This window comes from Otolemur garnettii, unplaced genomic scaffold (assembly GCF_000181295.1).
Source record: "Otolemur garnettii isolate 467f Iridium unplaced genomic scaffold, OtoGar3 scaffold00025, whole genome shotgun sequence".
Taxonomy (NCBI): Eukaryota; Metazoa; Chordata; class Mammalia; order Primates; family Galagidae; genus Otolemur; species Otolemur garnettii.
This window is the reverse complement of record NW_003852420.1, coordinates 12,110,741-12,134,775: the sequence shown is the minus strand read 5'-3', so window position 1 is coordinate 12,134,775 and position 24,035 is coordinate 12,110,741. Positions and strand designations below refer to the sequence as shown.

General features: G+C 40.6%; 1 protein-coding gene across 2 annotated transcripts in view; it reads right to left on the bottom strand.

The window, feature by feature from the left end:
• Nucleotides 1-24,035, bottom strand: part of CUNH20orf194 (chromosome unknown C20orf194 homolog) — a 151,463-nt gene that overhangs the window by 109,670 nt on the left and 17,758 nt on the right. For both annotated transcript variants that reach the window (XM_012804175.2, XM_023512184.1), the window contains exons 2-7: nucleotides 21,597-21,676; nucleotides 20,507-20,626; nucleotides 15,491-15,615; nucleotides 14,619-14,715; nucleotides 13,223-13,329; nucleotides 6,640-6,717 (exon numbers count right to left, since the gene is read on the bottom strand). In XM_012804175.2, coding sequence (XP_012659629.2) covers nucleotides 6,640-6,717; nucleotides 13,223-13,329; nucleotides 14,619-14,715; nucleotides 15,491-15,615; nucleotides 20,507-20,626; nucleotides 21,597-21,676 — 607 coding nt within the window. The remainder of the gene's footprint in view (nucleotides 1-6,639; nucleotides 6,718-13,222; nucleotides 13,330-14,618; nucleotides 14,716-15,490; nucleotides 15,616-20,506; nucleotides 20,627-21,596; nucleotides 21,677-24,035) is intronic.

The following is a 24,035-nucleotide window of genomic DNA, read 5'->3' as shown; positions in this document are numbered from 1 at the left end:
CCCGGGCTGGGGATTTGAACCGGCCACCTTAGGTGTATGTGGCTGGCGCCTTAGCCGCTTGAGCCACAGGCACCGAGCCCCTATTCCATTTTTAAATGGAAGATACAATGAATTCTCATCTGAAAAACAACTAGTATTATACATGAAATGTTCTTTTATGTATTGCCTCTTTTAATCTTCCTGACATCCTTGTGTGTATCTCAAATGAGGAGACTAAGCAGTAAAGTGACTTGCCTAAAGATGCAGTATCAATGAGCAGCTAAAGTGAAAATATACCTAGATAAGAGCTACCTACAGCCTGGGTGCTTTCCACCAGACACACTATTCTCCAACTTTTTCCCAACACAAACTCTGTGTTTGTGGAAATGGATGCTGTATAGGTAGGTACAACTACTCAATTGGATGGCAAGTCTATCATTCAGACTCTTCAGGGCAAAATCAAGAAGACAGATTCAGGTACCAAGGTGAGATAAGCAGCAGAGGTCTGAAAATCCCAAGAACCATGCCAGTGTGGTTTGGCCCTCAGCCAACATGCAAGGGTGCTGAACTCAGACAGAAACCTTGGCCCTAGGCTGGCATCCAGCAGAGGCAGCTATTGGGTTGCTCATGGCACCATCTCCAAGATAAACAAGGGCTAGCTTAAAGACTAGGTAAGGGCAAAGCAGTCATGTTTTAGCAGCTTCTCTCAATGTTCAACAGAGAGAATGGTTCTGGGCTCCATCCCCCTGTATTGAGAAAGCTCATATTACCTCGTCCTTTTTCTGGAAAATCCCTGATCACCACACGCCTGTTCTGGGAAACAAACCTGAGCACTCTCAGGAAGAATTATTCCCAGTACTGCAGCAGTGACTTCACTGAGAAGCAGTCCCAAGCACTTCCAGGAAGAGATATCACCAGATTTAAAGCAGAAGCTACCTGAGACAAGTTCTCCTGGCAGAAGTGTGAGAAAGACAAACTGCACAAGTATACTAAAGACCTCTAGTCAGAGACATGTCATGTTATGACCATTCATAGTCCACAAGATCAAGGCCAATATCAGTCTGATAGGAAAGAATACCCTACCCACTGCAGACAACAATAAGGATATGAAGGAAGAAGAAAAATTATGAAAAAATAATATAAACTTGTTGGGTGTAGTGGCTCACACCTATAATCCCAACACTCTGGGAGGCCAAGGTAGGTGAATTGCCTGAACTCACAGATTCCAGACCAGCCTGAGCCAGTTCTAAAAATAACTGTGTATTGTGGCGGGCGCAAATAGTCCCAGCTACCTGGGAAGCTGAGGCAAGAGAATCTCTTGAGCTCAAGAGTTAAAGGTTGCTGTGAGCTATAACGCCACAGCACTCTACCAAGGGTGACCAAGTGAGACTCTGTCTCAGGGGCTGGGGGTGGGGAACCACAAACTAACACAACTGAGCTAATGGTTTGTTTATTTCATCACTCCCTGTTTTAAAGTACCAGTTCCGGGCTTATTTATGACATCTACCACTTTCCTGTTTTCTATGTCATTAAGTTATACTTTCCTTTTAATGAATTATTTCCTTACTCTTCCTTTCCCGTAACTTCTTCACTTGGTTGCTTAATTTATTTTCTTTTTTTTTTTTTTTTATTGAATGGTAACTATGTACATTAATGCACTTCTGGGGTACAGTGTGGGGTTTTCACATGCAATCTGAAATACTTCCATCAAACTGGTCAACACAGCCTTCATGTCATTTTCTCAGTTATTGCTTTAAAACGTTCACATTCTACTCTTAGAAAGATTCACCTGTACCCCTATAAGGTAAACCTCAGAAGTAATCCCTCCAAACCCCCTCCCTCCACCCATTCCCCCCTCCCTTCTCCCTCCCCCCTCCCCATATTCTTAGGCTATTTGGTTATAGCTTTCATATAAAAAGGTTTAAATTAGTTTCATAATAGGGGTGTGTACATTGGATACTTTTTCCTCCATTCTTGTGATACTTCGCTCAGAAGAACAGCTTAATTTATTTTCAATTAAAAATTTCTCCTGGCCAGGTGCGGTGGCTCACGCCTGTAACCCTAGCACTCTGGGATGCCAAGGTGGATGAATTGCCTGAACTGAGGAGTTCTAAACCAGCCTGAGCCAGAGCGAGACCTCATATCTAAAAATAGCCAGGTGTTGTGGCTGGTACCTGTAGCCCCAGCTACTTGGGAGGCTGAGGCAAGAGAATCACTTAAGCCTAAGAGCTAGAGGTTGTGAGATATGACGCCACAGCACACTACCAAGGGTGACAAAGAGAGACTCCATCTCAAAAAAAAAAAAAAAAATTTCTTCTAAGCATAGCTTTTAGGTGTATTTAAAATATTTTGAGGCTTAACATTTTTGGAAATTTACTTTATGAGTATTCTTCAATGTAAGTATTTATTTTTACTTTACAACAAGACTTAAGAGAAAGTTGAAGACAATTTTTTTTTTTTTTAAACACAGCCTTAGTCCATCACCTGGGCTAGAATACCATGGCCTTAAGCTAGCTCACAGCAATCTCAAACTGCTGGGCTCAAGCAATCCTCCTGCTTCAGCCTCCAGAGTAGATGGGACTACAAGTGCACACCAGCACACCTAGCTAGACAAAGTTTAAAATTTAACAAGCTGTGGTTGGGTATGTTGGCTTGTAACTACAATCCTAGCACTCTGGGAGGCCAAGGTAGGTGGACTGCTTGAGCTCAGGAGTTGGAGACCAGCCTGGGAAAAGTAATACCCTGAATCTACTAAAAATAGAAAAATTAGCTGGGCATGGTAGCTACCTGGGAGGCTGAGGCAAGAGGATTGCTTGAGCCCAGGAATTTGAGGATGCTGTGAGTTATGATGCCAAGGTGCTCTAGCCTAGGGTCAAAAGAGTGAGAATATGTCTAAAAAAAAAAAAAAATTGGCCAGGTGCAGTGGCTCACACCTGTAATCCTAGCACTCTCAGAGGCTGAGGTGGGGATTGCTTGAGCTCACAAGTTCAAGACCAGCCTGAGCAAGAAGCAAGACTCCCCCCCACCCCGTCTCTGCTAAAAATAGAAAAATTGAGGCAAGAGAATCGCTTGAGCCTGAGCTGGAGGTTGCTATGAGCCACGGCACTCTACCCAGGGTGACAGCTTGAGACTCTGTCTCAAAAAATAAATAAATAAATAAATAAAAATAAAAAATTAGGCTGGGCGCCAAAGCTCAGTGGTTAGGGCACTGGTCATATGCTCTGAGGCTGGTGGGTTCCAACCTGGTCCACGTCTGCTAAACAAAAATAAATAAATAAATAAATAAAAACAAAAAATTAGTAAGTTGTTTTACATAAACTATTCTTACTATTCTAGTGCTCACCTTATAACTAATGTAAAAACCTTAATGGTCAATTTCTTTAGTACCTATGAATTTCTGACCACGTCTGATAATGAAATAAGTATATTTCTTTTCTTATCCTCTCCTTCCTCATGTGCCCAATTTTATTATCTTTTACACAATTTCATTATGCTCCTTTTGTATTGTTACTTACTTTATTTTTTTACTTAAATTTTTAGGTTTGTTTTTTGTTTTTGTTTTAGAGACAGAGTCTCTCACTTTGTCGTCCTTGGTAGAGTGTCATGGCGTAATACCTTACAGCAACCTCCAGCTTTTGGGCTTTGGCGATTCTCTTGTCTCAGCTTCTGGAGTAGCTGGGATTACAGGAGCCTGCCACAACACCCGACTATTTTTTTGCTGCAGTTTGGCCGGGGCCGGGTTTAAACTTGCCACCCTTGGTATATGGGTCCGGCGCCCTACTCACTGAGCCACAGGCACCACTTGGTTTTGTTTTTTTTGAGACAGAGTCTCACTTTGTCATCTTCAGTAGAGTACTATGGCTTCATAGCTCACAGCAACCTCAAACTTTTGGGCTTACACAATTCTCTTGCCTCAGCCTCCTGAGTAGCTGGGACTACAAGCATCCATCACAATACCCGCCTATTTTTAGAGATAGGGTCTCGCTTTTGCTCAGGTTGGCCTTGAACTCCTGAGCTCAGTCAATCCACCCACCTCAGCTTCCCACAGCTGGCCAACTTTTGGTTTTAAATGACATCCTTTGATACCCTACCTCCTCAATGTTAAAATATTAAGGAGGAAGAAAACAATATTTTCCTACCAACTTTTTTCTTTTTTTTTTTTTTTAGAGACAGAGTCCCACTCTGTCACCCTTGGCCTGGGCATCACAGCTCATAGCAACCTCCAGCTCTTAGGCTTAGGCGATTCTCTTGCCTCAGCCTCCAGAGTAGCTGGGACTATAGGCACCCGCCACAACACCTGGCTATTTTTTGGTTGCAGTTCAGCTGGGGATGGGTACAAACCCGCAACTCTCGGTATATGGGACCGGGGCCCTACTCACTGAGCCACAGGCGCTGCTCACTCTCCTACCATGTTAGCTAAAGTCATTTATACACACAAACAAACTTAGTAACATTTACATTCTATTTGAGAGACTATCACAATAAGTCTCTCAAAAGCCTTTGTTTTAATTCTAGAATCAAGAAATTTAAGGCTTACTGTTAATCTTTTGCTGTAGCTTTTCTAGTCATATCCTGGTTGCCTGAAATCTGTTAGGTTTCTTCAGAAGCTTGTGAGAACCATATGCCCCAAGACTTATATATTAAAAACATTGTTGCCTTTACACTTGAATCACAACATAAAACTTGGTGAGCTTACTTTTTTTTTTTTCCTTGAGACAGAGTCTTACTATGTCACCCTCGGTAGAGGACTGTGGCATTGCAGCTCACAGCAACCTCAAACTCTTAGGTTTTTTTTTTTTTTTTTGAGACAGAGCTTCAAGCTGTCCCCTGGGTAGAGTGCCATGGCTTCACTGCTCACAGCAACCTCCAACTCCTGGGCTCAAGCGAGTCTCCTGCCTCAGCCTCCCAAATAGCTGGGACCACAGGCGTCCCGCACAACGCCCGGCTATTTTTTTTTTTTTTGGTTGCAGCCATTATTGTTGTTTGGCGGGCCAGGGCTGGATTCGAACCTGCCACCTTGGGTGTATATGGCTGGCGCCTTAGCCACTTGAGCCACAGGCACTGAGCCCAAACTCTTAAGTTTAAGCAATCCTTTTGCCTCAGCCTCCCAAGTAGCTGGGACTATAGGCACCTGCCACAACACCTGGCTATTTTTTGGTTATAGCTGTCATTGTTGTTTGGCAGGCCCAGGCTAGATTCAAACCTGCCAACTCCGATGTATGTGGCTGGCACCCTAGCCTCTTGAGCGACAGGCGCTGAGCCTTAAAGATTTTTATTATAGGTATATTGTTTCACTTTTTTCCTTCTGTGAAGAAATCAAGGTCATCTTAAATTTTCTCCTTTTATCTGTACCACGGCTGCAAAAGGATTTTACTGTTGCCACTGTGGGAAAGAGGCAAAGGAAAGTCTAGTAACCTTACGAGGACATGTCTCAATGTTGACGATTCTGGGGCAATTTTCTCTGGGACATAGCATGCCCTTTTTAATATGTAGATTCAAATATTCTATTATTTCAGGGAAATCCAATTTAGGTATTATATCGTTTGCTTTCAATATTATCCTTTTATTTCTTTACTATTCCCACTCAAAGAACCTAGAATCAAAATCCCTGCAGAATCAAGAAACATACCTAGTGCCCAGTTCATAGTCTCTAAATACTATTTTGCACTAAAATGTACAGGAGCTCCTTGGAGAAATGGCTGATCCCTAGTCCATGACTATGCATATCCATCCATGGCCCCTGAGAGACATTACTGAGGTGCTTAACCAAAGGACCTATTCCTATAATTTTATTTATTTATATACTTATTTTTGAGACAGAATCTCACTAGAGTGCTGGGGTAGCAACCTCAAACTCCTGGGCTAAAGTGATCCTTTTACCTTAGTCTCCAGAGCAACTAGGACTATTGGTGCCCACCACAATGCTTGGCTAGTTTTTCTATTTTTAGACTAGAAAAATTTGCTCTAGCTCAGGCTGGTCTCAAACTCCTGAGCTCAAGCAATCCACCAGCCTCAGCCTCCCAGAGTGCTATGATTACAGGTATGAGCCATTGAACCCAGACTATTCCTGTAACTTTAGTTGTGATTGTTACTCTTCATTGTAAATTGCTGTCCCCACCCTGTATGTTCAGGCAACATGTTTTTGTAAATAAAAGTTTCCTAGGAACACAGACATACTCCATTTGTTTAAACATTGTCAAAGGCTGCTTTTGGACTACCATGGCATTGTTGAGTAGCTGCCGCAGATTCCACATAGCACAAAAACAGTTTGCCATCCCATTCTAATCCTTTATTCCTCTAAGCTATATTCCATCTTCTTATCTTTTCATGCCAGAAAATGAAAGACACCCTTTGCACTGTTTTGCTAAAATCCAACCCATCAGGCAAAATGTCTTTAGTGAAAACCTAAAACTGGGACAAGGCAAGGGGCCTTGGTTTTGAGGACCTGAAGTGAGGTCATCTCAGAGTGGAAGAGGGAGAATCACTTTTCTAGGCTTCCTACTCCCTATAGGAGTTCAAGACAATAGTCAAGAACAAACTGCTCTATTCTTTGACTAAAGCAAATTAAAATATGTCTTGCATTTCTTCAAATTAAATAACACTCGTGGATAACTAAGCTGGTCATAATAATTATAAATTAAATACTGTTTGGCTGCTTACTTCTGAAAGCAAATTCTCCAGAGACATAGGATCCATCTTGCTGTAGACATTCCATAGATTCAAACTCACATCCTGCAACTGCAATAAAGACAAAATTATTGAAATAATTAAGTCAATATTATTAGGACAATCAGAATTTTCTCATATTCAAAAATGACTATTTTGAATTCAATGTGATTAGAATAACTCAAATTTTTATCAATTATATTAGAACCTATATATATTAATAAATGTTTTCCTATTTAAGGAACTCATTTTATTATTATTATTATTTTTATTTTTTATTTTTTGCAGTTTTTGGCCGGGGCTGGGTTTGAACCTGCCACCTCTAGAATATGGGGCTGGGGCCTACTCCTTTGAGCCACAGGTGCTGCCCTAAGGAACCTATTTTTTCAGAAGCTTTGGTATATCTTTCTTTCTTTTTTGAGACTCTCACGCTTTTGCCCAGGCTAGAATATGGTGGCATCAGCCTAGCTCACAGCAACCTCAGACTCTAGGTTCAAGCGATCCTTTTGCCTCAGCCTTCTGAATAGCTGGGAAGCTATAGGTATCCACCACAATGCCCTGCTAATTTTTCTATTTTTTTCTAGTAGAGACCTAGTCTTGCTTCAGGCTGGTCTCAAACTCCTCAGCCCAAGTGATCCTCCCATCTTGGCCTCTGAGAGCACTATTATTACAGGGGTGAGTCACCAAGCCCAGCTAGAACTTCTGCTGTATCCTTTGATTATCTTCAATGATGGATATATATTAACTTATATACATGTACACATGTACATTGTACATTTTTTGCCATTGTTTAAAATAAAATTTAAATAAATACATGCCCATGGTTTAGAAACTCAAATGGTACAAAAGGCTTATAAAAAAAAAAGGCACCAGCCACAAATACCAGGCCTGATGGGTTCAAACCTGGCCTGGGCCTGCTAAACAACAATAACAACAAAAAAACAGCTTGGTGTGGTGGGCGCCTGTGGTCCCAGCTACTTGGGAGGCTGAGGCAAGAGAATCATTTAAGCCCAAGAGTTGGAGGTTGCTGGGAGCTGTGACACCACAGCACTCTACTGAGAGTGACATAATGAGACTCTGTCTCAAAAAAAAATTTTTTTTTCAATCTCCTACTTCAATTTTATACAAACTCTCATTAGTCTCACCCCTCAGAACCAACCACTTAGAATTCACTTAATATTTTATTTTTGATAAATTAACTGTGTATTTCAATACAATATGCTTCTATAACTATTTCTTGATTAATTAAATACTGACTTAAAATAAAGATGTAGTTCTTCTACACCCATCTCTATTCCTGAATTTCTCTCCACACACACCCAACATCATTTAATATAACATGACTTTCTTGTTTACATGAATATTTAGATTACAACCATGTAAATTTAGCTAAGTACATGCTAAATTCCTATTTGCTGACAGCTCCTGTGGCTCAAAGGAGTAGGGTGCCAGTCCCATATGCTGGAGGTGGCGGGTTCAAACCCACCCCTGGCCAAAAACTACAAAAAAAAATAAAATAGAATAAATAAATTCCTATTTGCTTTTTTATTTTCACTTTTCTTAGAAGTACTAACAGTTTCATTTTTTTCACTTGGATAATTTTTTTACAAATCAATTCCAAACTTTTGTCTTACTGTCCCTTCTAAGTTACTAGTATGCTTACTTCAGGGTTTCTGAACAATGACACCATGTTCATTTGGAGCCTGACATTTCTTTGTGATATGGGCCCTGGGCACTGCAGGATGCTTTGCAGCACTCTGAGCTCTACCTGTTTGCTGCCTATAGCACCTTCCCTCCCCCTAAATGCAATCTAAAATATTTCTAAACATTCTCAAATATTTAGGGAGGGGAGGTGAAGGTAAAATCATCCCTGATTGAGAACCACTGGCTTAAACATATCAAATAATCTATCAATTCCTTTCATCTTTTAGCTTCATTCTGGTCTGGCTGCTAGATAAGCTTATAGCATAGCTACAACTCCCACTGTGAGACTTCTCTTTGCTATCATCCTGGAACTCTCATATGATGGATTCTGTTCCACAGTTTTCTTGTCTCCTCTTTCATAGTTAATGATCTTGCTCACTGAAACATATATTCCAAGACCTTTCTAAGAAAGAATTAACAGGTCTGGGAGGCCGAAGTGGGTGGACTGCCTGTGCTCACAGGTTCTAGCCTGAGCCAGAGCGAGACTCTGTCTCTAAAAATAGCCAGGGGTTGTAATGGGCACCCGTAGTTCTCACTACTCGGAAGGCTGAGGCAACAGAATCTCCTGAGTCCAAGAGTTTGATGTTGCTGTGAGCTATGATGCCATGGCACTCTACCAAGGGTGACAAAGTGAAACTCTGACTCCAAAAAAAAAAAAAAAAAAAGAAAGAAAGAATAGGAAGGAAACATTGTTAGTTTTAAAATGACTTTATTTTATCCTTTTGACTGAAGGATAGTTCAGTGATGCTGTAGGTTTGGTTTGTTTTGGGGTTTTTTTTGAGACAGAGATTCAAGCTATCACCCTGGGTAGAGTACATCACACTGTGGCATCACAGCTCACAGGAACTTCAAACTCCTGGGCTTAAGTGATTCTCTTGCCTCTGCCTCCCAAGTAGCTGGGACTACAGGTGCCTGCCATAACACCTTGCTATTTTTTGTAGTTGTCATTGTTTGGCAGGCCCAGGCTGGATTTGAACCCGCCAGTTCTAGTGTATGTGGCCGGCACCTTAGCCGCCTGAGCTACAGGTGCCACCAGGTTTGGTTTTCTTATTCTTAATTCTCTCTGTGCCTCATCTTATATAGTTTCTACTGCTATGGCTTCAAATTCACTAAACCTTTTTTCTTTAGTATCCATTCTGCTGTTAATTTTATCTAGCATATTTTTCATTTTAGATACTATAGTTTTTCATCTCTAGAAGTTTGATTTAATCTTTTCTTCTTCTTTTTTTTTTAAGACAGAGTCTCACTATGTTGCCCTGGGTAGAGTGCCCTGGTGTCACAGCTCATAGCAACCTCAAAGTCTTGGGCTCAAGTGATTCTTAAAATAAAGATGTAGTTCTTCTACACCCATCCCTATTTCCGAACCATTTCTCTACACACACACCCAACATCACTGATTCTCTTGCCTTAGCTAGAGAATCATCAAGTGATTCTCTTGTCTTAGCCTCCCAAGTAGCTGGGACTACAGGTGCCCACTACAATGCCCAGCTATTTTTTTGTTGCTGTTGCTGTTGCAGTTGTCATTGTTGTTTAGCTGGTCTGGGTCAGGCTCAAATCAGCCAGCCTCAGTGAATGTGGCTGCTGCCATAACCACTGTGCTACAGTGCCAAGCCTTCTTCTTTTTTTTAAAGAGACAAGGTCTTGCTACATTGCACAGACTGACCTTGAACTCCTGGGCTGAGGTGATCCTCCCACCTCAGCTTCCTGAGTAGCTGAGACTACGGGTGTGTACACCACACATGACCAGCTGTGAGTCTATTTTTTTATATCTTCTATGTCTCAGTCTTTCCACTAGCTTCTTGAACTTACAAAATACCGTTTTAATGTCCTTTTCTGCTATTTCTAACATTTCTGTCAATTCTAGATCACTTTTAATGGACTATTGCATTATCATCCTATTTTCCTCCTTTTAAACCCAATAATCTTTGGATGCTAGACACTGAATTTTACCTTTCTGGGTGCTTGATATTTTTATATGCTCATATTCTTGCATTTTGTTCTGAGATGCAATTAATCTACTTGAAAACAATTTGATCTCTTCAAGTGTTGCTTTTATGAATTGTTAGGAGATCTAAACGATGCTTAGTCTAGGGCTGATTATTCCCTGCTATTGAGACAAAACCTTCCTCAGTGTTCTACCAAGTGCCCTATGAACTATAGGATATAATGCAAGTTCTATTCGAGACCATTACAACAAAGTAAGTTACACAAATTTTTTGGTTTTCCAGTACATATAAAAGTCATGTTTATACTGTAGTATGGGTCTGTTAAGTGTGCAACAGTAGTATGTCTAAAAAGTGTGTATGACATTTATCTTAATTTAAAAATACTTGTTAAAAAATGTTAATGATCATCTGAGTCTTTAGTGGAGCATAACATTTTTGCTGATAGAGGGTCTTGCTTCCATGGTGATAGCTGGTGACTGATAAGGGTGGTATTACTGAAGGTAGTGGGTGGTGGCAATTCCGTAAAACAAGACAATTAAATACCAGTGCATCTATTGATACTCCATTTCAGAAAAGGCTTCTCTGTGGGATGTGATGCTGTTTGATAGCATTTTACCCATACCCATTACTTCTTTCAAAATTGGAATCAATCCTCTCAAACTCTGCCATTCTGCTTTATCAACTAAGTTTAGGTAGCATTCTAAGTCCTTTGTTGTCATGTCGATAATATTTATAGCATCTTCAGCAGGAGTAGATTCCATCTCAAGAAACCACTTTCTTTGTTCATCCTTAAAAAGCAAAGCAACTCCTCCTCCATTGGGTTTTTATCATGAGATTGCAGCTCGTTAGACCTATCTTCAGGTTCTACATCTAATTCTAGTTCTTCTTGCAGTTTCTACCGTATCTGTAGTGCCTTCCTCCACTCAAGTCTTGAACCCCTCAAAAATCATCAACAAGGGCTACAATCAACTTTTTTCCTAATTCTTGCTAATATTGATATTTTGACCTCCTCCCATGAATCACAAGTGTTCTTAATAACATCTAAAGTAATGTACCCTTTCCAGAAGGTTTTCAATTGAATTTGCCCAGATTCATCAGAGGAATCACTATCTATGGCAGCTACAGCCTTACAAAATGTATTTCTTAAATAGGAAGACTTGAAAAACGAAATTATTCCCTGATCCATGGGCCACAGAATGGACACTATGTAAGCAGGCATGAAAGCAACATTCATCTTTGTACATCTCCATCAGACCTTTTGGGTATTAAGGTATCCTGCCAATTAACGGTAGTATTTTTTTTTTTTAGACAGAGCCACAAGCTGTCCCCCTGGGTAGAGTACTATAGCATCACAGCTCATAGCAACCTCCAACTCCTGGGCTCAAGCAAGTGTCCTGCCTCCATCTCCCAAGTAGCTGGGACCACAGGTGCCTGCCACAATGCCTGGCTATTTTTTTTGGTTACAGCTATCACTGTTGTTTGGCGTGCCCAGGCTGGATTCAAACCCATCTCCTTAGGTGTATGTGGCTGGTCACTTAGCCACTTGAGCCACAGGCGCTGAGCCAACAGTAGTATTTTGAAAGGAATCTCTTGTACTAAGCAGTAGTTCCAAGAGCACAGGTTCAGAAATCAAATTATGCAGAGTTAGCCCTACCCCTGCCTCTTACTGGCTCTGTGACTTTGGAAAATTCATTTAATCTCCCTTTAAGTAGGGATATAAAATAGTACCTATCTCAGAGGGTTACTCTAAGAATTAAATCAAGTCCATTCACATAAAGTACTTAGAACCATACCCAGCATACAGCAGGTATAGATGCCTAGTTCATACAGTTCGTTAAAAATAAATATTACTATTATTGTAAACAGTGAAGGTTCCTCTTTGCCCCCATCCCTCTAATTTAGAGAGTATTACTTCTCAGCAAGAATAGCTCCCCAGCCTTTTTGATGTCCTGCTACTTATAGTCAATGTAACAATCAATATTGTGGTTTTGGAGCAGGAAAAGTGGAATCCAAGCAGTATGTGTCCCTTTAGCCCTACAGGTCATGCTGCTCCACAGTGGAGGGATTTGTGGTTTTGCCAGCCAAGTTTCAACTCATTTCTTAGGGATGCTGGTACTTCTCAGAAGGAGGGAGAGGAATTAACCCTGTGCCTTAATTCTACAGGCCCTATTCACTCTCTCCATTTCTAGCATGACAAAACTACCTCTCCTGGTTTCCTGTGTGGGGGGCATTTCATTTCAGTGGGGATCCTACAGAAGTACATGGATGCCTGTGGTTGTAATACTAACTTACCAGGCCATTCTCCCTAATCTGTGCTCTGGATGACTGCGCCTCCCAGACTCAGTCATTAACTTAACAAATATTTATTAGTTATCTCCTAGATGTAAGGAATACTAAAATAAAAGACACTGTCCTTACTATGGAGGCTAATTCTTTTATTCCTCTAGTCCACTGTACTTCTATAAATTCTATATTGTCCCTTTTACTGATCTTGAATAGTTCTCAAACTATATGAATTTCAGAGGATATAAACAACAAGGCTCTATTTTGTACTCAAGGAGCTCCCAGTCCAAAGATCAGGAGTGGGTGGGTGAGTGGAGGTATGTGTGACAAATGTGTAATAACAGGGCGATGAAAGCTATCGGAGTTGATCTAGAGTGCCACAGGAGTAGACAGGAAGAAAAGTTAACTAAGAATGGGGAAAGGAGAGGAAGAAGGACAGAGAACTCCAAGAAGAGAGGACACGGCAGCTCAAATTGGGACTACCTTAAACAGCAACTGTTTTCCATTTCAAGTCTTCTAATTTGCTCCATGCCCTTGGGAGGGAACTGCCAGCTTTTTAGAGTGTTATGATAATGTACAGCCACATGGCAGGCCCTTCAGCCCAGTGGCAGACAAAACCCAGACATACTGCTTTTCATACATACCTCGTATTTCATGGTAAAAAATCCATCCCCGCCAATGCCCTCAAGTGCAAAGGCCTGTACAATCGGCCATTTCTCTACCACAAACATATCAAATATCTGCAAGTGACCTAGAGGAATCAAATACAACAATACATATCAAATACCATCCTGGATATAACAGTCTAAACCTGATCTAATGTGGTTAGAGAGGCAACATTTCTCACAAGTTCACCAAGGCCTCATCTAGCAAAATAAAATTCAAACAAATAGTTAGAATATTGAAACTAGAAATATAAAATGAAAGCCAAGAAAAACTCAAGTGATAAGCAAATTATATAAAATCAGATTTCTCTACAATATATTTTTACATTCTGGTTTCCTAAGTAACTAAATAAAAAATAAATAACTAAATAGTAGTCTATTACATCTGATTTGCATCACTTAGTGGGTATAATAATTAACAGATCCAAAATTGGCTCTTCTCCGAGAAACACAGTAATCAATTTCTTAGAGGGAAAACTATCAAATCAAAAATTTTCCTTTCTTGTAACAATATGTCAATGTGCAAGCTTATTTTTGTTGTAATAGTATAAGCACTGGCAAACTTACTGACTTTTTCCCTATATTTTATGGATCATGTTTGAACCTGTCAGCCTGTTTTTAACAGCTACTGAAATAACTATTTCTTTTTTTTTTTTTGAGACAGAGTCTCACTATGTCGCCCTCAGTAGAGTGTCATGGCGTCACAGCTCATAGCAACCTCAAACTCTTGGGCTTAAGTGATTCTCTTGCCTCAGCCTCCCAAATAGAACTATTTCTTATTATCAAGAGGCCCTACATCTATACTCAATATACAGTAAGTAATACAGACTACATGTCATTTGTGCTAAATTCTATATTTAGAATTCATGTAGAAATCATGTTCTACATGATTGTAGGCAGCCTCCTGCATTGGTACAAAAACGTCATAGTTCTGACTACAGGCTGCATAGAAAAGACCCCAGATTTCATTCTGTTTTATCCTTTACCTTTAGTAAAAATGGATCAAGGGTTTTCCCAGCTGAATGCTTCTAACAAAAGAAGTAGGGACACTGAATTCACACGGTATCCAACCAAGGTTCTAAAATAGTTTGCTAGGCTGGGCGTGGTGGCTCGTGACTGTTTTCCTAGCACTCTGGAAGGCCCAGGTAGGTGGACTGTTTGAGCTCAGGAGTTTGAGGCCAACCTAAGTACAAGTAAGACTCTGTTTTACTAAAAATGAAAAACTGAGGCAACAGGATCACTTGAGCCCAAGAGTAGGAGGTTGCTGTGAGGTATAATGCCATGGCACTACATCCAGGGCAACAAGAGTGAGACTCTGTGCCTCCCCTCCCCCCCAATAATAATAAAATAAAATGGCTTGCTGTTAGATACTCACCTTGGGAACTGTAAGGAATGCCAATTCTACTACAGTCTCGAACCATGTCCACAAAGCTGGTGATTTTAAATTCTTCTGCTGCTTCCTCGTCTTCATACTAAAGAAGGAAATTAAAAGAAAAACATGCTCTGAAGACACATCATGCAAAGTCCCATATTTTTCTCTACATTTTTATCAGTCATTTGTCCCAAATGACATTTATGGAGCATTGCCATAAATGTCATTTGGGACAAGAGCATGTTTCCAAAGCCAACCTTTTGTTAGCTGCTGGTCAGAAGAAACCTTTGTCTTTCCTCATCTCACATCATAATTAAAAGTAAAAAAAAAAAAGTATCAGGAGACCTGAATGCAAAAGATAAAATTTGCCCTTAAAAATCTCCAAATACTCACATAGAAAGAAGGGTGCTTGGCCAATATTGGGTCACAACTGCCATAAAATCTTAAATTTCAAATTCTAATTTGATTTCTAGCCAAACCCTTGCAAGGGCCTCAAAAGAAAACGGAAACAGATACCAAGAAATCCAAACACAGGAATGTCACGAAGCTTAAAAAATTCTCCCAGGACAGTCTCTAGGCACCAGTCTCCTGAGAAAGGGACTCAGGCTGGTGATGAAGAAGCAGGGCAGGAAGTAGGTTCACAAGTCTACTGCTAGGTCCTAATTGGAACAGTCCCTTTTCGTCTTCTCAGACATACTATTTTTCTATAAAGTAAGCCTCATATGGAAATACAAAATTTTCCACTTTAAATAACTTTTTTGTGCAACCACTCTCTACAATTTGATTGTTTTAGAGGCCACTTATTCCAGATCCACGATTTCCTTAAAAAATATTCTTGAGTATCTCTAAGCGCCTACTCTATCTTTTCTCCTCACCTCATTTTCAGTCATGCAGTGGAAATGCAGATTTCTCCAGTGTGCCACATAGGGTAAGAGATAGCGATAGTTTACAGGATTACAGTACAGATGGACACTATCTGATTTAATCAATATAATTACATCTGTAAGAAAAAATAAAAGCACAAGATTGTCAAAAGCATTCCTTTCAGACATTTTCTCCCCACATCATTACTAGAACCATTAAAACTAACTCAGAGACAATGTAACAAAGCTCTAAACTGATAATTATTTAATTAGAAAATGTGGTTCAAAGTAATTTTAGAACTTTCAAGCATATACAGCAAGGAGTCTGCGTCCCCATGCAATGCACCACTGTGGCCCTCTGGATATGGCAATGCAGGCACAGAATAAGTCAGAAGAAGAGCCTTCATCTCCTGAAGCATGGGTCTTACAAAATTCAATACTCAAATGTGTAACCAAACACAGCTATGTATATCCCTGTTGAGGCAAATATCAAATGGAAACCCATAGCCTAAAGCCACTGACATAGGAAAACCGCACAAAATATGATCAGTGACCAATTCTCCCCCAGACATCAGTATCTAAAGCTCTATTGGTTCATCTAGCTCAAGAGAATTGCAGGCCGGAGGATGTTGCGTGTTGGCTTTGGGACGAGTTACTGTGTAACACTCGTCAACTCTGTACACAGGAAGGCTGGGAGGAAGGAAGTGGTAGTAAGTGGCAAGAGCTTCTGTAAATAGATCAGCAGCTCACAGATGCAAGGAATAGCCATCAATGTTGATAAATACAGCAATCCTAAGGGTGCAAATAAACCCAGGTAGAAAGAGGTGCCATGGAATCAGGAAGGAATATTAAGGCAGTTTGAACACTGAGAATGAAAAGAGTCATACTTCAGAAGAAAACCAAGGGACCCACTCCATGGTTCCTCAGAAACTAGAGCCATCAAGCCTCCTTCTAACAAGATGAATCCAGAAGTTGTTGGAGGAGTACTTGGAGGTGAGAAAGGAGCACCCGTGGGGGAGGGGAACACCCAAGCAACAGGTGTAGGGCAATGCCAACATAGTAACAATGTGACAATCCACACTTTACAAAGCATAGATCCTATAAATACTGACCACACACATGAGAGGCCTACTGAAATAAAGGCCATGATTCTGGCCTTTAAAGCCCCTTTGAGCCCCATAACTGATCAGGCCCAGCATGTTCTAAGGAACACAGCGCACAGCAGCATCTTCTCTGTTTACTCTGTACCATAAGCACTAGAGTCAAAGGGGTAGCAAAGGGCAGGAAAAGAAGGCCCCATCTCATCTCTCAGCATACTAGTCTTCTCACATACCCCTCCAAACAGCCCTGTCCTGAATCATTTATAGACCACCTGCTGAGGAGTATTTGATGTCACCTGAAGAGAATGAGAACTTCCAGGGTATATGTGTAACATAGCTCAGAGAAGTAGGATCTAATAAAAGATATAACCCAACCGCTCCTAAAACTAATTTAGCATTCCCAAAACCTCTTAGAACTCTGATGTCACTAAGAACAAAAGATCAATAGAGTATATACTCAGGTAAAGAAAAAAGTATATGAGAATGAGATGAATATGTAAACCATTTAGAAGTTTCTCTTAAAAATAAATCCCTGATGCTGGCCTTTCTCCCTCTCATACAGAGATCATGTAGAAATCTGATGATCTCAGCCACTTTTTTCCTTTTTAAAAATTTTTAAATAGGCTTGGCACCTATAGCTCAACCGGCTAAGGCGCCAGCCACGTACACCTAAGGTGGCGGGTTCGAATCCCCAGCCCAGACCCGCCAAACAACAATGATGGCTGCAACCAAAAAATAGCCAGGCGTTGTGGCGGGCGCCTGTAGTCCTAGCTACTTTGGAGGCGGAGGCAGGAGACTCGCTTGAGCCCAGGAGTTGGAGGTTGCTGTGAGCTGTAATGCCACGGCACTCTGCCCAGGGGGACAGCTTGAGACTCTGTCTCAAAAAAAAAAAATAAATAAATAAATAAAAATTTTTAAATAGATTTAGGGGGTACAAGCAGAACTCCATTACATATAGAGGGTGTCCATAAAGTTCATGTGCAAGTGCATACAACATCCTGTGTATTGCTACAGACATCAGTGTATACTCATCACCTGATTAGTGTACATGGACCCCATGGGCGATTTTTCATCCCTCACCCTTTTTTCTTCCCTTTTCCCCACTTGTAAGTCTCCAATGGCCATTATACAACTCTGTGTGTCCTTGTATAGCCCCAGTTTAGCTCCCACTTATAAGTGATAACAAGCAGCATTTATTTATTTATTTATTTAGAGACAGAGCCTTAAGCTGTTGCCCTGGGTAGAATGCTATGGCATCAAAGTTCACAGCAACTTCCAGCTCCTAGGCTTAAGCGATTCTCTTGCTTCAGCCTCCTAAGTAGCTAGAACTACAAGTGCCCGTCATAACACTTGGCTATTTTTTGGTTGTAGCTGTCGTTGTTTGGCAGGCCTGGGCTGGGTTCAAACCCGCCAGCTCTGGTGTATGTGGCTGGCGCCTTAGCCACTTAAGCGACAGCCACCAAGCCAAGCAGCATTTATTTTGCTGTTCCCAAGTTACTTCATTTAGGATAATGATCTCTAGTTCCATCTGAGTTGCTGTACAAGACATTATTTCATTCTTTCTTATCACTGAGTAGTATTCCATGGTATATATTTTCTTTATTTAGTCATCAATTCATGGACCTTTAGGTTGATTCCTTACCTTTGCAATTGTGAATTGTGCTGCAATAAACATACAAATGAAGGGATCTCCTTGATAAAATCATTTTTTTGTTTGTTTTTGTGATAGTCTCACTATGTCACCCTTGGTAGAGTGCCATAGCATCGCAGTTCACTGCAACCTCAAACTCTTGGGCTCAAGCTATTCTCCTGCCTCTGCCTCCCAAATAGCTGGGACTACAGGCGCCCACCACAACACCCGGCTAATTTTTTTTTTTTTTTTTTGCAGTTTTTGGCCAGGGATGGGTTTGAACCTGCCACCTCTGGCATATGGGGCCGCACTCTACTCCTTTGAGCCACAGGTGCTGCCCTACCCAGCTATTTTTTTGTTGCAGTTGTCATAGTTATTTAGCAGGCCTGGGCTGGGTTCAAACATATCTGCATCAATGTATGTGGGTGGCCAGCACCCTACCCACTGAGCTATGGGCACTGAGCCAATCAGCCAATCATTTATTTTTGTTTGGATAGACAGCCAATAGTGAGCTTGTAGAATCAAATGCTAGATACTTTTAATTCTTTGAGAAGTCTCCACACTGATCTCCATAGAGGTTCTATTAATTTACACGGCCCACCAACAATGTGTATGTTCCCTTTTCACTGCATCAGCTGCGAACATCTATTGTTTTTTTACTTTTTAATAACGACCATTCTAATTGGAATAAGACAGCATTTCATTGTGGTTTTAATTTGCATTTGGCTGATAATTAGTGATGTTGACCATTTTTTATGTTTTTTGGCCATTTTATAACTTCTTTTGAAAAATGCCTGTTGGATCTCAGCTTTCTAACTACTTGGATTCAAAATGAATTTGTTAAGAACCCATTGTACCAGATAAAAAACAAAGATAAGCAAAAAAAAAAAAAAAAGGCAGCATACTTTTGAGGATTTTAACTATTTCCTAAATTTCAGTACTATAATGTCCTTAGCAACTTCAACTGCAGTGAATGTGTGGCTGGTACAAGATGCCAAGATTAACTCTTTCCAAACCAGCAGAACAGATGCTGTACAGGACAAGGTAAAAAAATTTTAATCAAAATCTGAAACCAAATTTGAATTAAAAAGAATTTAACAGAAGTAATTTCAGTCTACTCTTTCTGTACTTTCTTTTTTTTTTTTTGCAGTTTTTGGCCAGGGCTGGATTTGAACCCACCACTTCCGGCCTATGGGGCCAGCGCCCCACTCCTTAGAGCCACAGGCGCATCCCTCTGCACTTTCTAATAAAAAGGAAAGCATTAATCAATCTGTAAGGATAAACACCATTAAGGACTTTACCAGAGAAGAATTTTCACATACACTAGACCCGGGTTTCTCAACCTTGGCACTTTTGACAGTTTAGATGGGCTAATTCTTTGTTGCAGGTGACTGAACTATCAATATTTAACAGTATCCCTGGCCTTTACCCACTAGATGATTGTCTGACAATTAAAAATGTCTTCATACATTGCCAAATATCTCATAGTACACTAAAGTGTCCCCAGCTGAGAAACACTGCATAAGACCCAGTGCTATATTATTTCACATCAGATGTTTGTTTTCACGCCTCTCCCAGCTACCTCACAAGAACTGTCTGTCTCTTGTCCAGTTTTATTTGCCTATTCCTGTGTCTCCTGACCCATCTGGAAGACAAGTCAGATGCTAAGTATGTGATATCAGAGATAGCTCCCGGGCAACAGCCCACAGCAGCATCAACACTGGCAGAGTGTCTCAGATCTTAGGAAAGGGGAATCTAAACTGAGAGCCTGCATTGTAGTCATGGACATCATCATGAATTAAAGTCACATAGAAAACAATTCCCAAAGATAGCAAGACAAGACGCCTTTGTTCCTCAGCTGATGATCCACGTGATGTCTTCCATGTAGGAGCCTCGTGCAGGCTCATCCTTACCTCACAACTAAAAGTGCTTTTATAGAGTAACAGCCCCTAATCTGAGCATTCAGCAAATAGAGGCAGTAAGCAGTTAACAGGAAAAATAGTACTATGCCAACAAAAGATAAAGCCAAACCCTGATGTTTACTTTTTTTCCCTAAAACTGAATTACCCAGTAAACATATTCTGAAAATTACTTTTTGCTAGGTGACCGACAGGAACATAGTATTTAATATATTAGCAAAGAAGAAATGCTGTTCTTCATTATTAAAAAGGCAAACTTTTACTAGAGCTTTGGATTATTTTAAATTTGACTGTATTTTTACATAAAAGACCATGAAATAAGGATCCAAAGAAATTAACCACCCACTCTTTCACACAGAGTTTACCAATATATACTTACCATCTAGAACTTCTTCCGAAAATCCTGTTTTCTCAAAATCACTGGAGTTCTGATTGTACAAACCAAATAGAAGATAATTTGCCAGCTCTCTACAGCCTTCATTGTATCTGCTATCGATTCCTAAAAGGCAAAGGTGGCTCTGATCAGCTGTACTGTACTATGGGAAACAAAGGAGCCCCAATAATTTGACCCTGCTCAGCAAAACCATGATGGTCAAATTAAAGGCAGCAGCTCAGACCAATTTTGTGCCAGAACCAAGCTAAGCACCTCTCCATGAAAAAAAATTTTTTTGAATATCCATACTTGGATTTCAGAATCTATATAGTTGAGATAATCAAACAGCACAGATTATTGAGGCTGCTAATTTCTGAAGCAATTCTTGAGGACAAAAGTAACCATAAAAATATAGTCCAAGTCCTTCCACAGCTTGTCAAAGATCTTGGAATACTTTCAGTTGGCCTAAGAATAGGGGATAGAAAAATACTTCTCAAAGAGAGCTTTAAGATTCAAACAGGTGAATCAAATTAAGGTAGATGAACGTAGTTTGAAAAGAACCCAAGGATGTGAAGACGACAAGTAAATGGAATCACAAACACTCATCATTTCACAAACAACAGGCTGAAGACCTAGCACTGTGCCAGATGCCAGGTGCAGTGGATAGCATGCCTGCAAGGAGCACTCATGAAGCTTACGGTCTAATGGGCCAAGACAGAGAAAATAAAGAGGAAATCAAGTGGGACTGTCTTTATTGCTATATACACTTCAGGTATATACCCTGGGTGTCTGTGAAGTCTCAGAGCTATGGCTCTGGGAAAGAGGGAAGTGTCAATTGCAGGAGATGGCTATCTATGTGAGCCTAAGAGGAAGGGGTTGGGACAGAAGCTGGGAACTTCCAAAATGGCAAGGGCTCCCTATCTTCCTAATAGGTGTACCTCACTCAACCTCACTAGAACAGCAATACATCTCAGGGGAACAAGAACTGGAAGGACACTAACTCAGTTTATCTCACAATGATACTACTATTAATCTTGCTGTGAACAAGAAGCCAAGTTTTCCCAGACCTGAATCCCACCTTGTTAAAAGCACTGACCTAGTATGCAGAGGATCCCATCAGGCCGAGACTTGCTGCTCTGGGTCAGGATGCTCTGAACATGCCGGAGTCGGCTGCAGCTGCAACAGAACAGAAAATAATTCCCTGGATGTCAGCACAGTCCCATGAGAAGAGCACCATCCTGTGTGAGAGTCCTACAATGAGGTATGAGGAGGAGAAATGATGTGCGAGGGACAGAAACTGATCTTTGTCTGCTTCTGGTATCAAAAAGAATTGAGAAGGATTCCCTCCTCTTCTACTTTGTGGAAGAGACTAAAGCAGAATTGGCCTGAAGACTAAGTCTGAATTGCTAATTACAAATGGGATGGTCAAAAGCTCTAAGCTCAAGGTTAAGCTCTCTGACTTAACAAAGGATGGAGCCAAAGGCCCTCTCATAGTGAATGCTGGACGGGACTGAGACTCAGCAGCTGACTCCCTGAACTACCAGTGGCTCATTACCTTTGAAGATTTTCAAAGAAGAATTCCCACACTGATTTCCCTGACCTGTGGTCATCATTAGTCTGCCTCAAAAAAAGAAGTGACAAAGAAAGAAAAAAAGAAAAAAGATAAAAACACCGAAATTGGTCTATGTCCTAAACAAAGCTCTAATTCATCCTCATGGCTATCCATGTCTCTGTATGGACAGAGTGTGACTTGCTCCCCTTTCTGTGCAGATATATTACTCTTTCAGTCCTAGGGATATCCCCTTGCCCCCAAGCAAAGGGAGGAGAGAACATTAGTATTATTTCTAAGGACCCCATTCTTTCCATATCTACTTCTCCTTCCCAGCAGAGAGGTACCAAATTTCCTGCTCAAGGCTGATCCTTCTGCCTGGTCTCCCCATCAGCTTCAGCTCCAGGATCCACATCTACTATTCATTCCTCAACACTACCATCAATACAGTCCCAGCCTACCACATCATTGTTCAGATCCTCCACAAACCAACTACACTAACTGTTTCATCCATGACAACATACTTCATCCACACTGCTTAATGAATCTGTTCTAATACACTGCCCTACACTCACTGGAAAAATAGTATTTCTAAGGCAGGCAACAATACTTCCCTTTCCTAATTCCCTGAATTCCTTTCCCCGACTGGATTCTTTCTTGATGTTCTGAAAAAGTTAGGAGAATGAGTTAGTTCCCCTAACTTTTGCTCCCTGACTTAGTGGTAATTATCATTGTCTTCCATGAAGACTTTCACAATCTTCCATAATCTTCCATGTTCTATGTGAAAACTAGACAAATGCAATACCAGAGACACAGAGAGAGCATGCATGACCTATAAACCAATATCCATCATGATGACAAATGTGAACACCCTTAATAAAATATTAGCAAATAAAATTCAGCAACATATAAAAAGAATTATACACTATGACCAAGTAGAGCTTATCTAGGGACACCCAAGGCTGGTTCATCCTACTAAAAACATTCAACCAATGGATGTCTCAATTACACTGATTTGATTTTTATATATTATGTGTATATGAATGTATTAAGTTATCATGTTCCTGAAAAATATGTATATTATATATCAATTTAAAAAATGAAAAAAACTTAGAAAACTGGGTTTTCTCAACTTGATGAAGAACACCAATAAAAACAACCCTACCAAGCAAAGTTTGGAATTACACATAGTAGTTCAAAGACAATATTTTTTCTCTAAGATCAGTAAGTTAACATACTACTGAAAGTTCTAGCCAACAGAATAAAGCAAGAAAAGGAAAAAAAGGCATATAGATTGAAAAAGAAGAAATAAAGATTTGTAGATATGACCTGTTTGTAGGTGACACAATGGTTTTTGTAAGGAATCTCAAGGAATCTACAAAAAATCCTGTAAGTAGTGAGTTCAACAAGATCTCAAGATACAAGAGCAATACATAAAAGTCAACTGTAATTCTATATAAGAACAATGAATACATGGAAACCAAAATTAAAAGAATAATACCATTCGGTTTTTTTGTTTTTTTTGAGACAGAGCCTCAAGCTATCCCCCTGGGCAGAGTGCCGTGGCACCACAGCTCACAACAACCTCCAACTCCTGGGTTCAAGCGAGTCTCCTGCCTCAGCCTCCCAAGTAGCTGGGACCACAGGCGCCCGCCACAACGCCTGGCTTTTTTTTTTTTTTTTTTGGTAGCAGCCATCATTGTTTGGCGGCCTGAGCTGGATTCAAACCCGCCACCTTAGGTGTATGTGGCTGGCGCCTTAGCCACTTGAGCCACAGGTGCCGAGCCAGAATAATACCATTTGTAATCTCTCAAAAATGAAATACCTATAAACCAAATAAAACACGTATAGGACTTAACATGCTAAAAACTGTAACATGCTAATGAAAGAAATTTTTTTTTTTTTGAGACAGAGCCTCAAGCTGTCCCCCTGGGCAGAGTGCCGTGGCATTACAGCTCACAGCAACCTCCAACTCCTGGGCTCAAG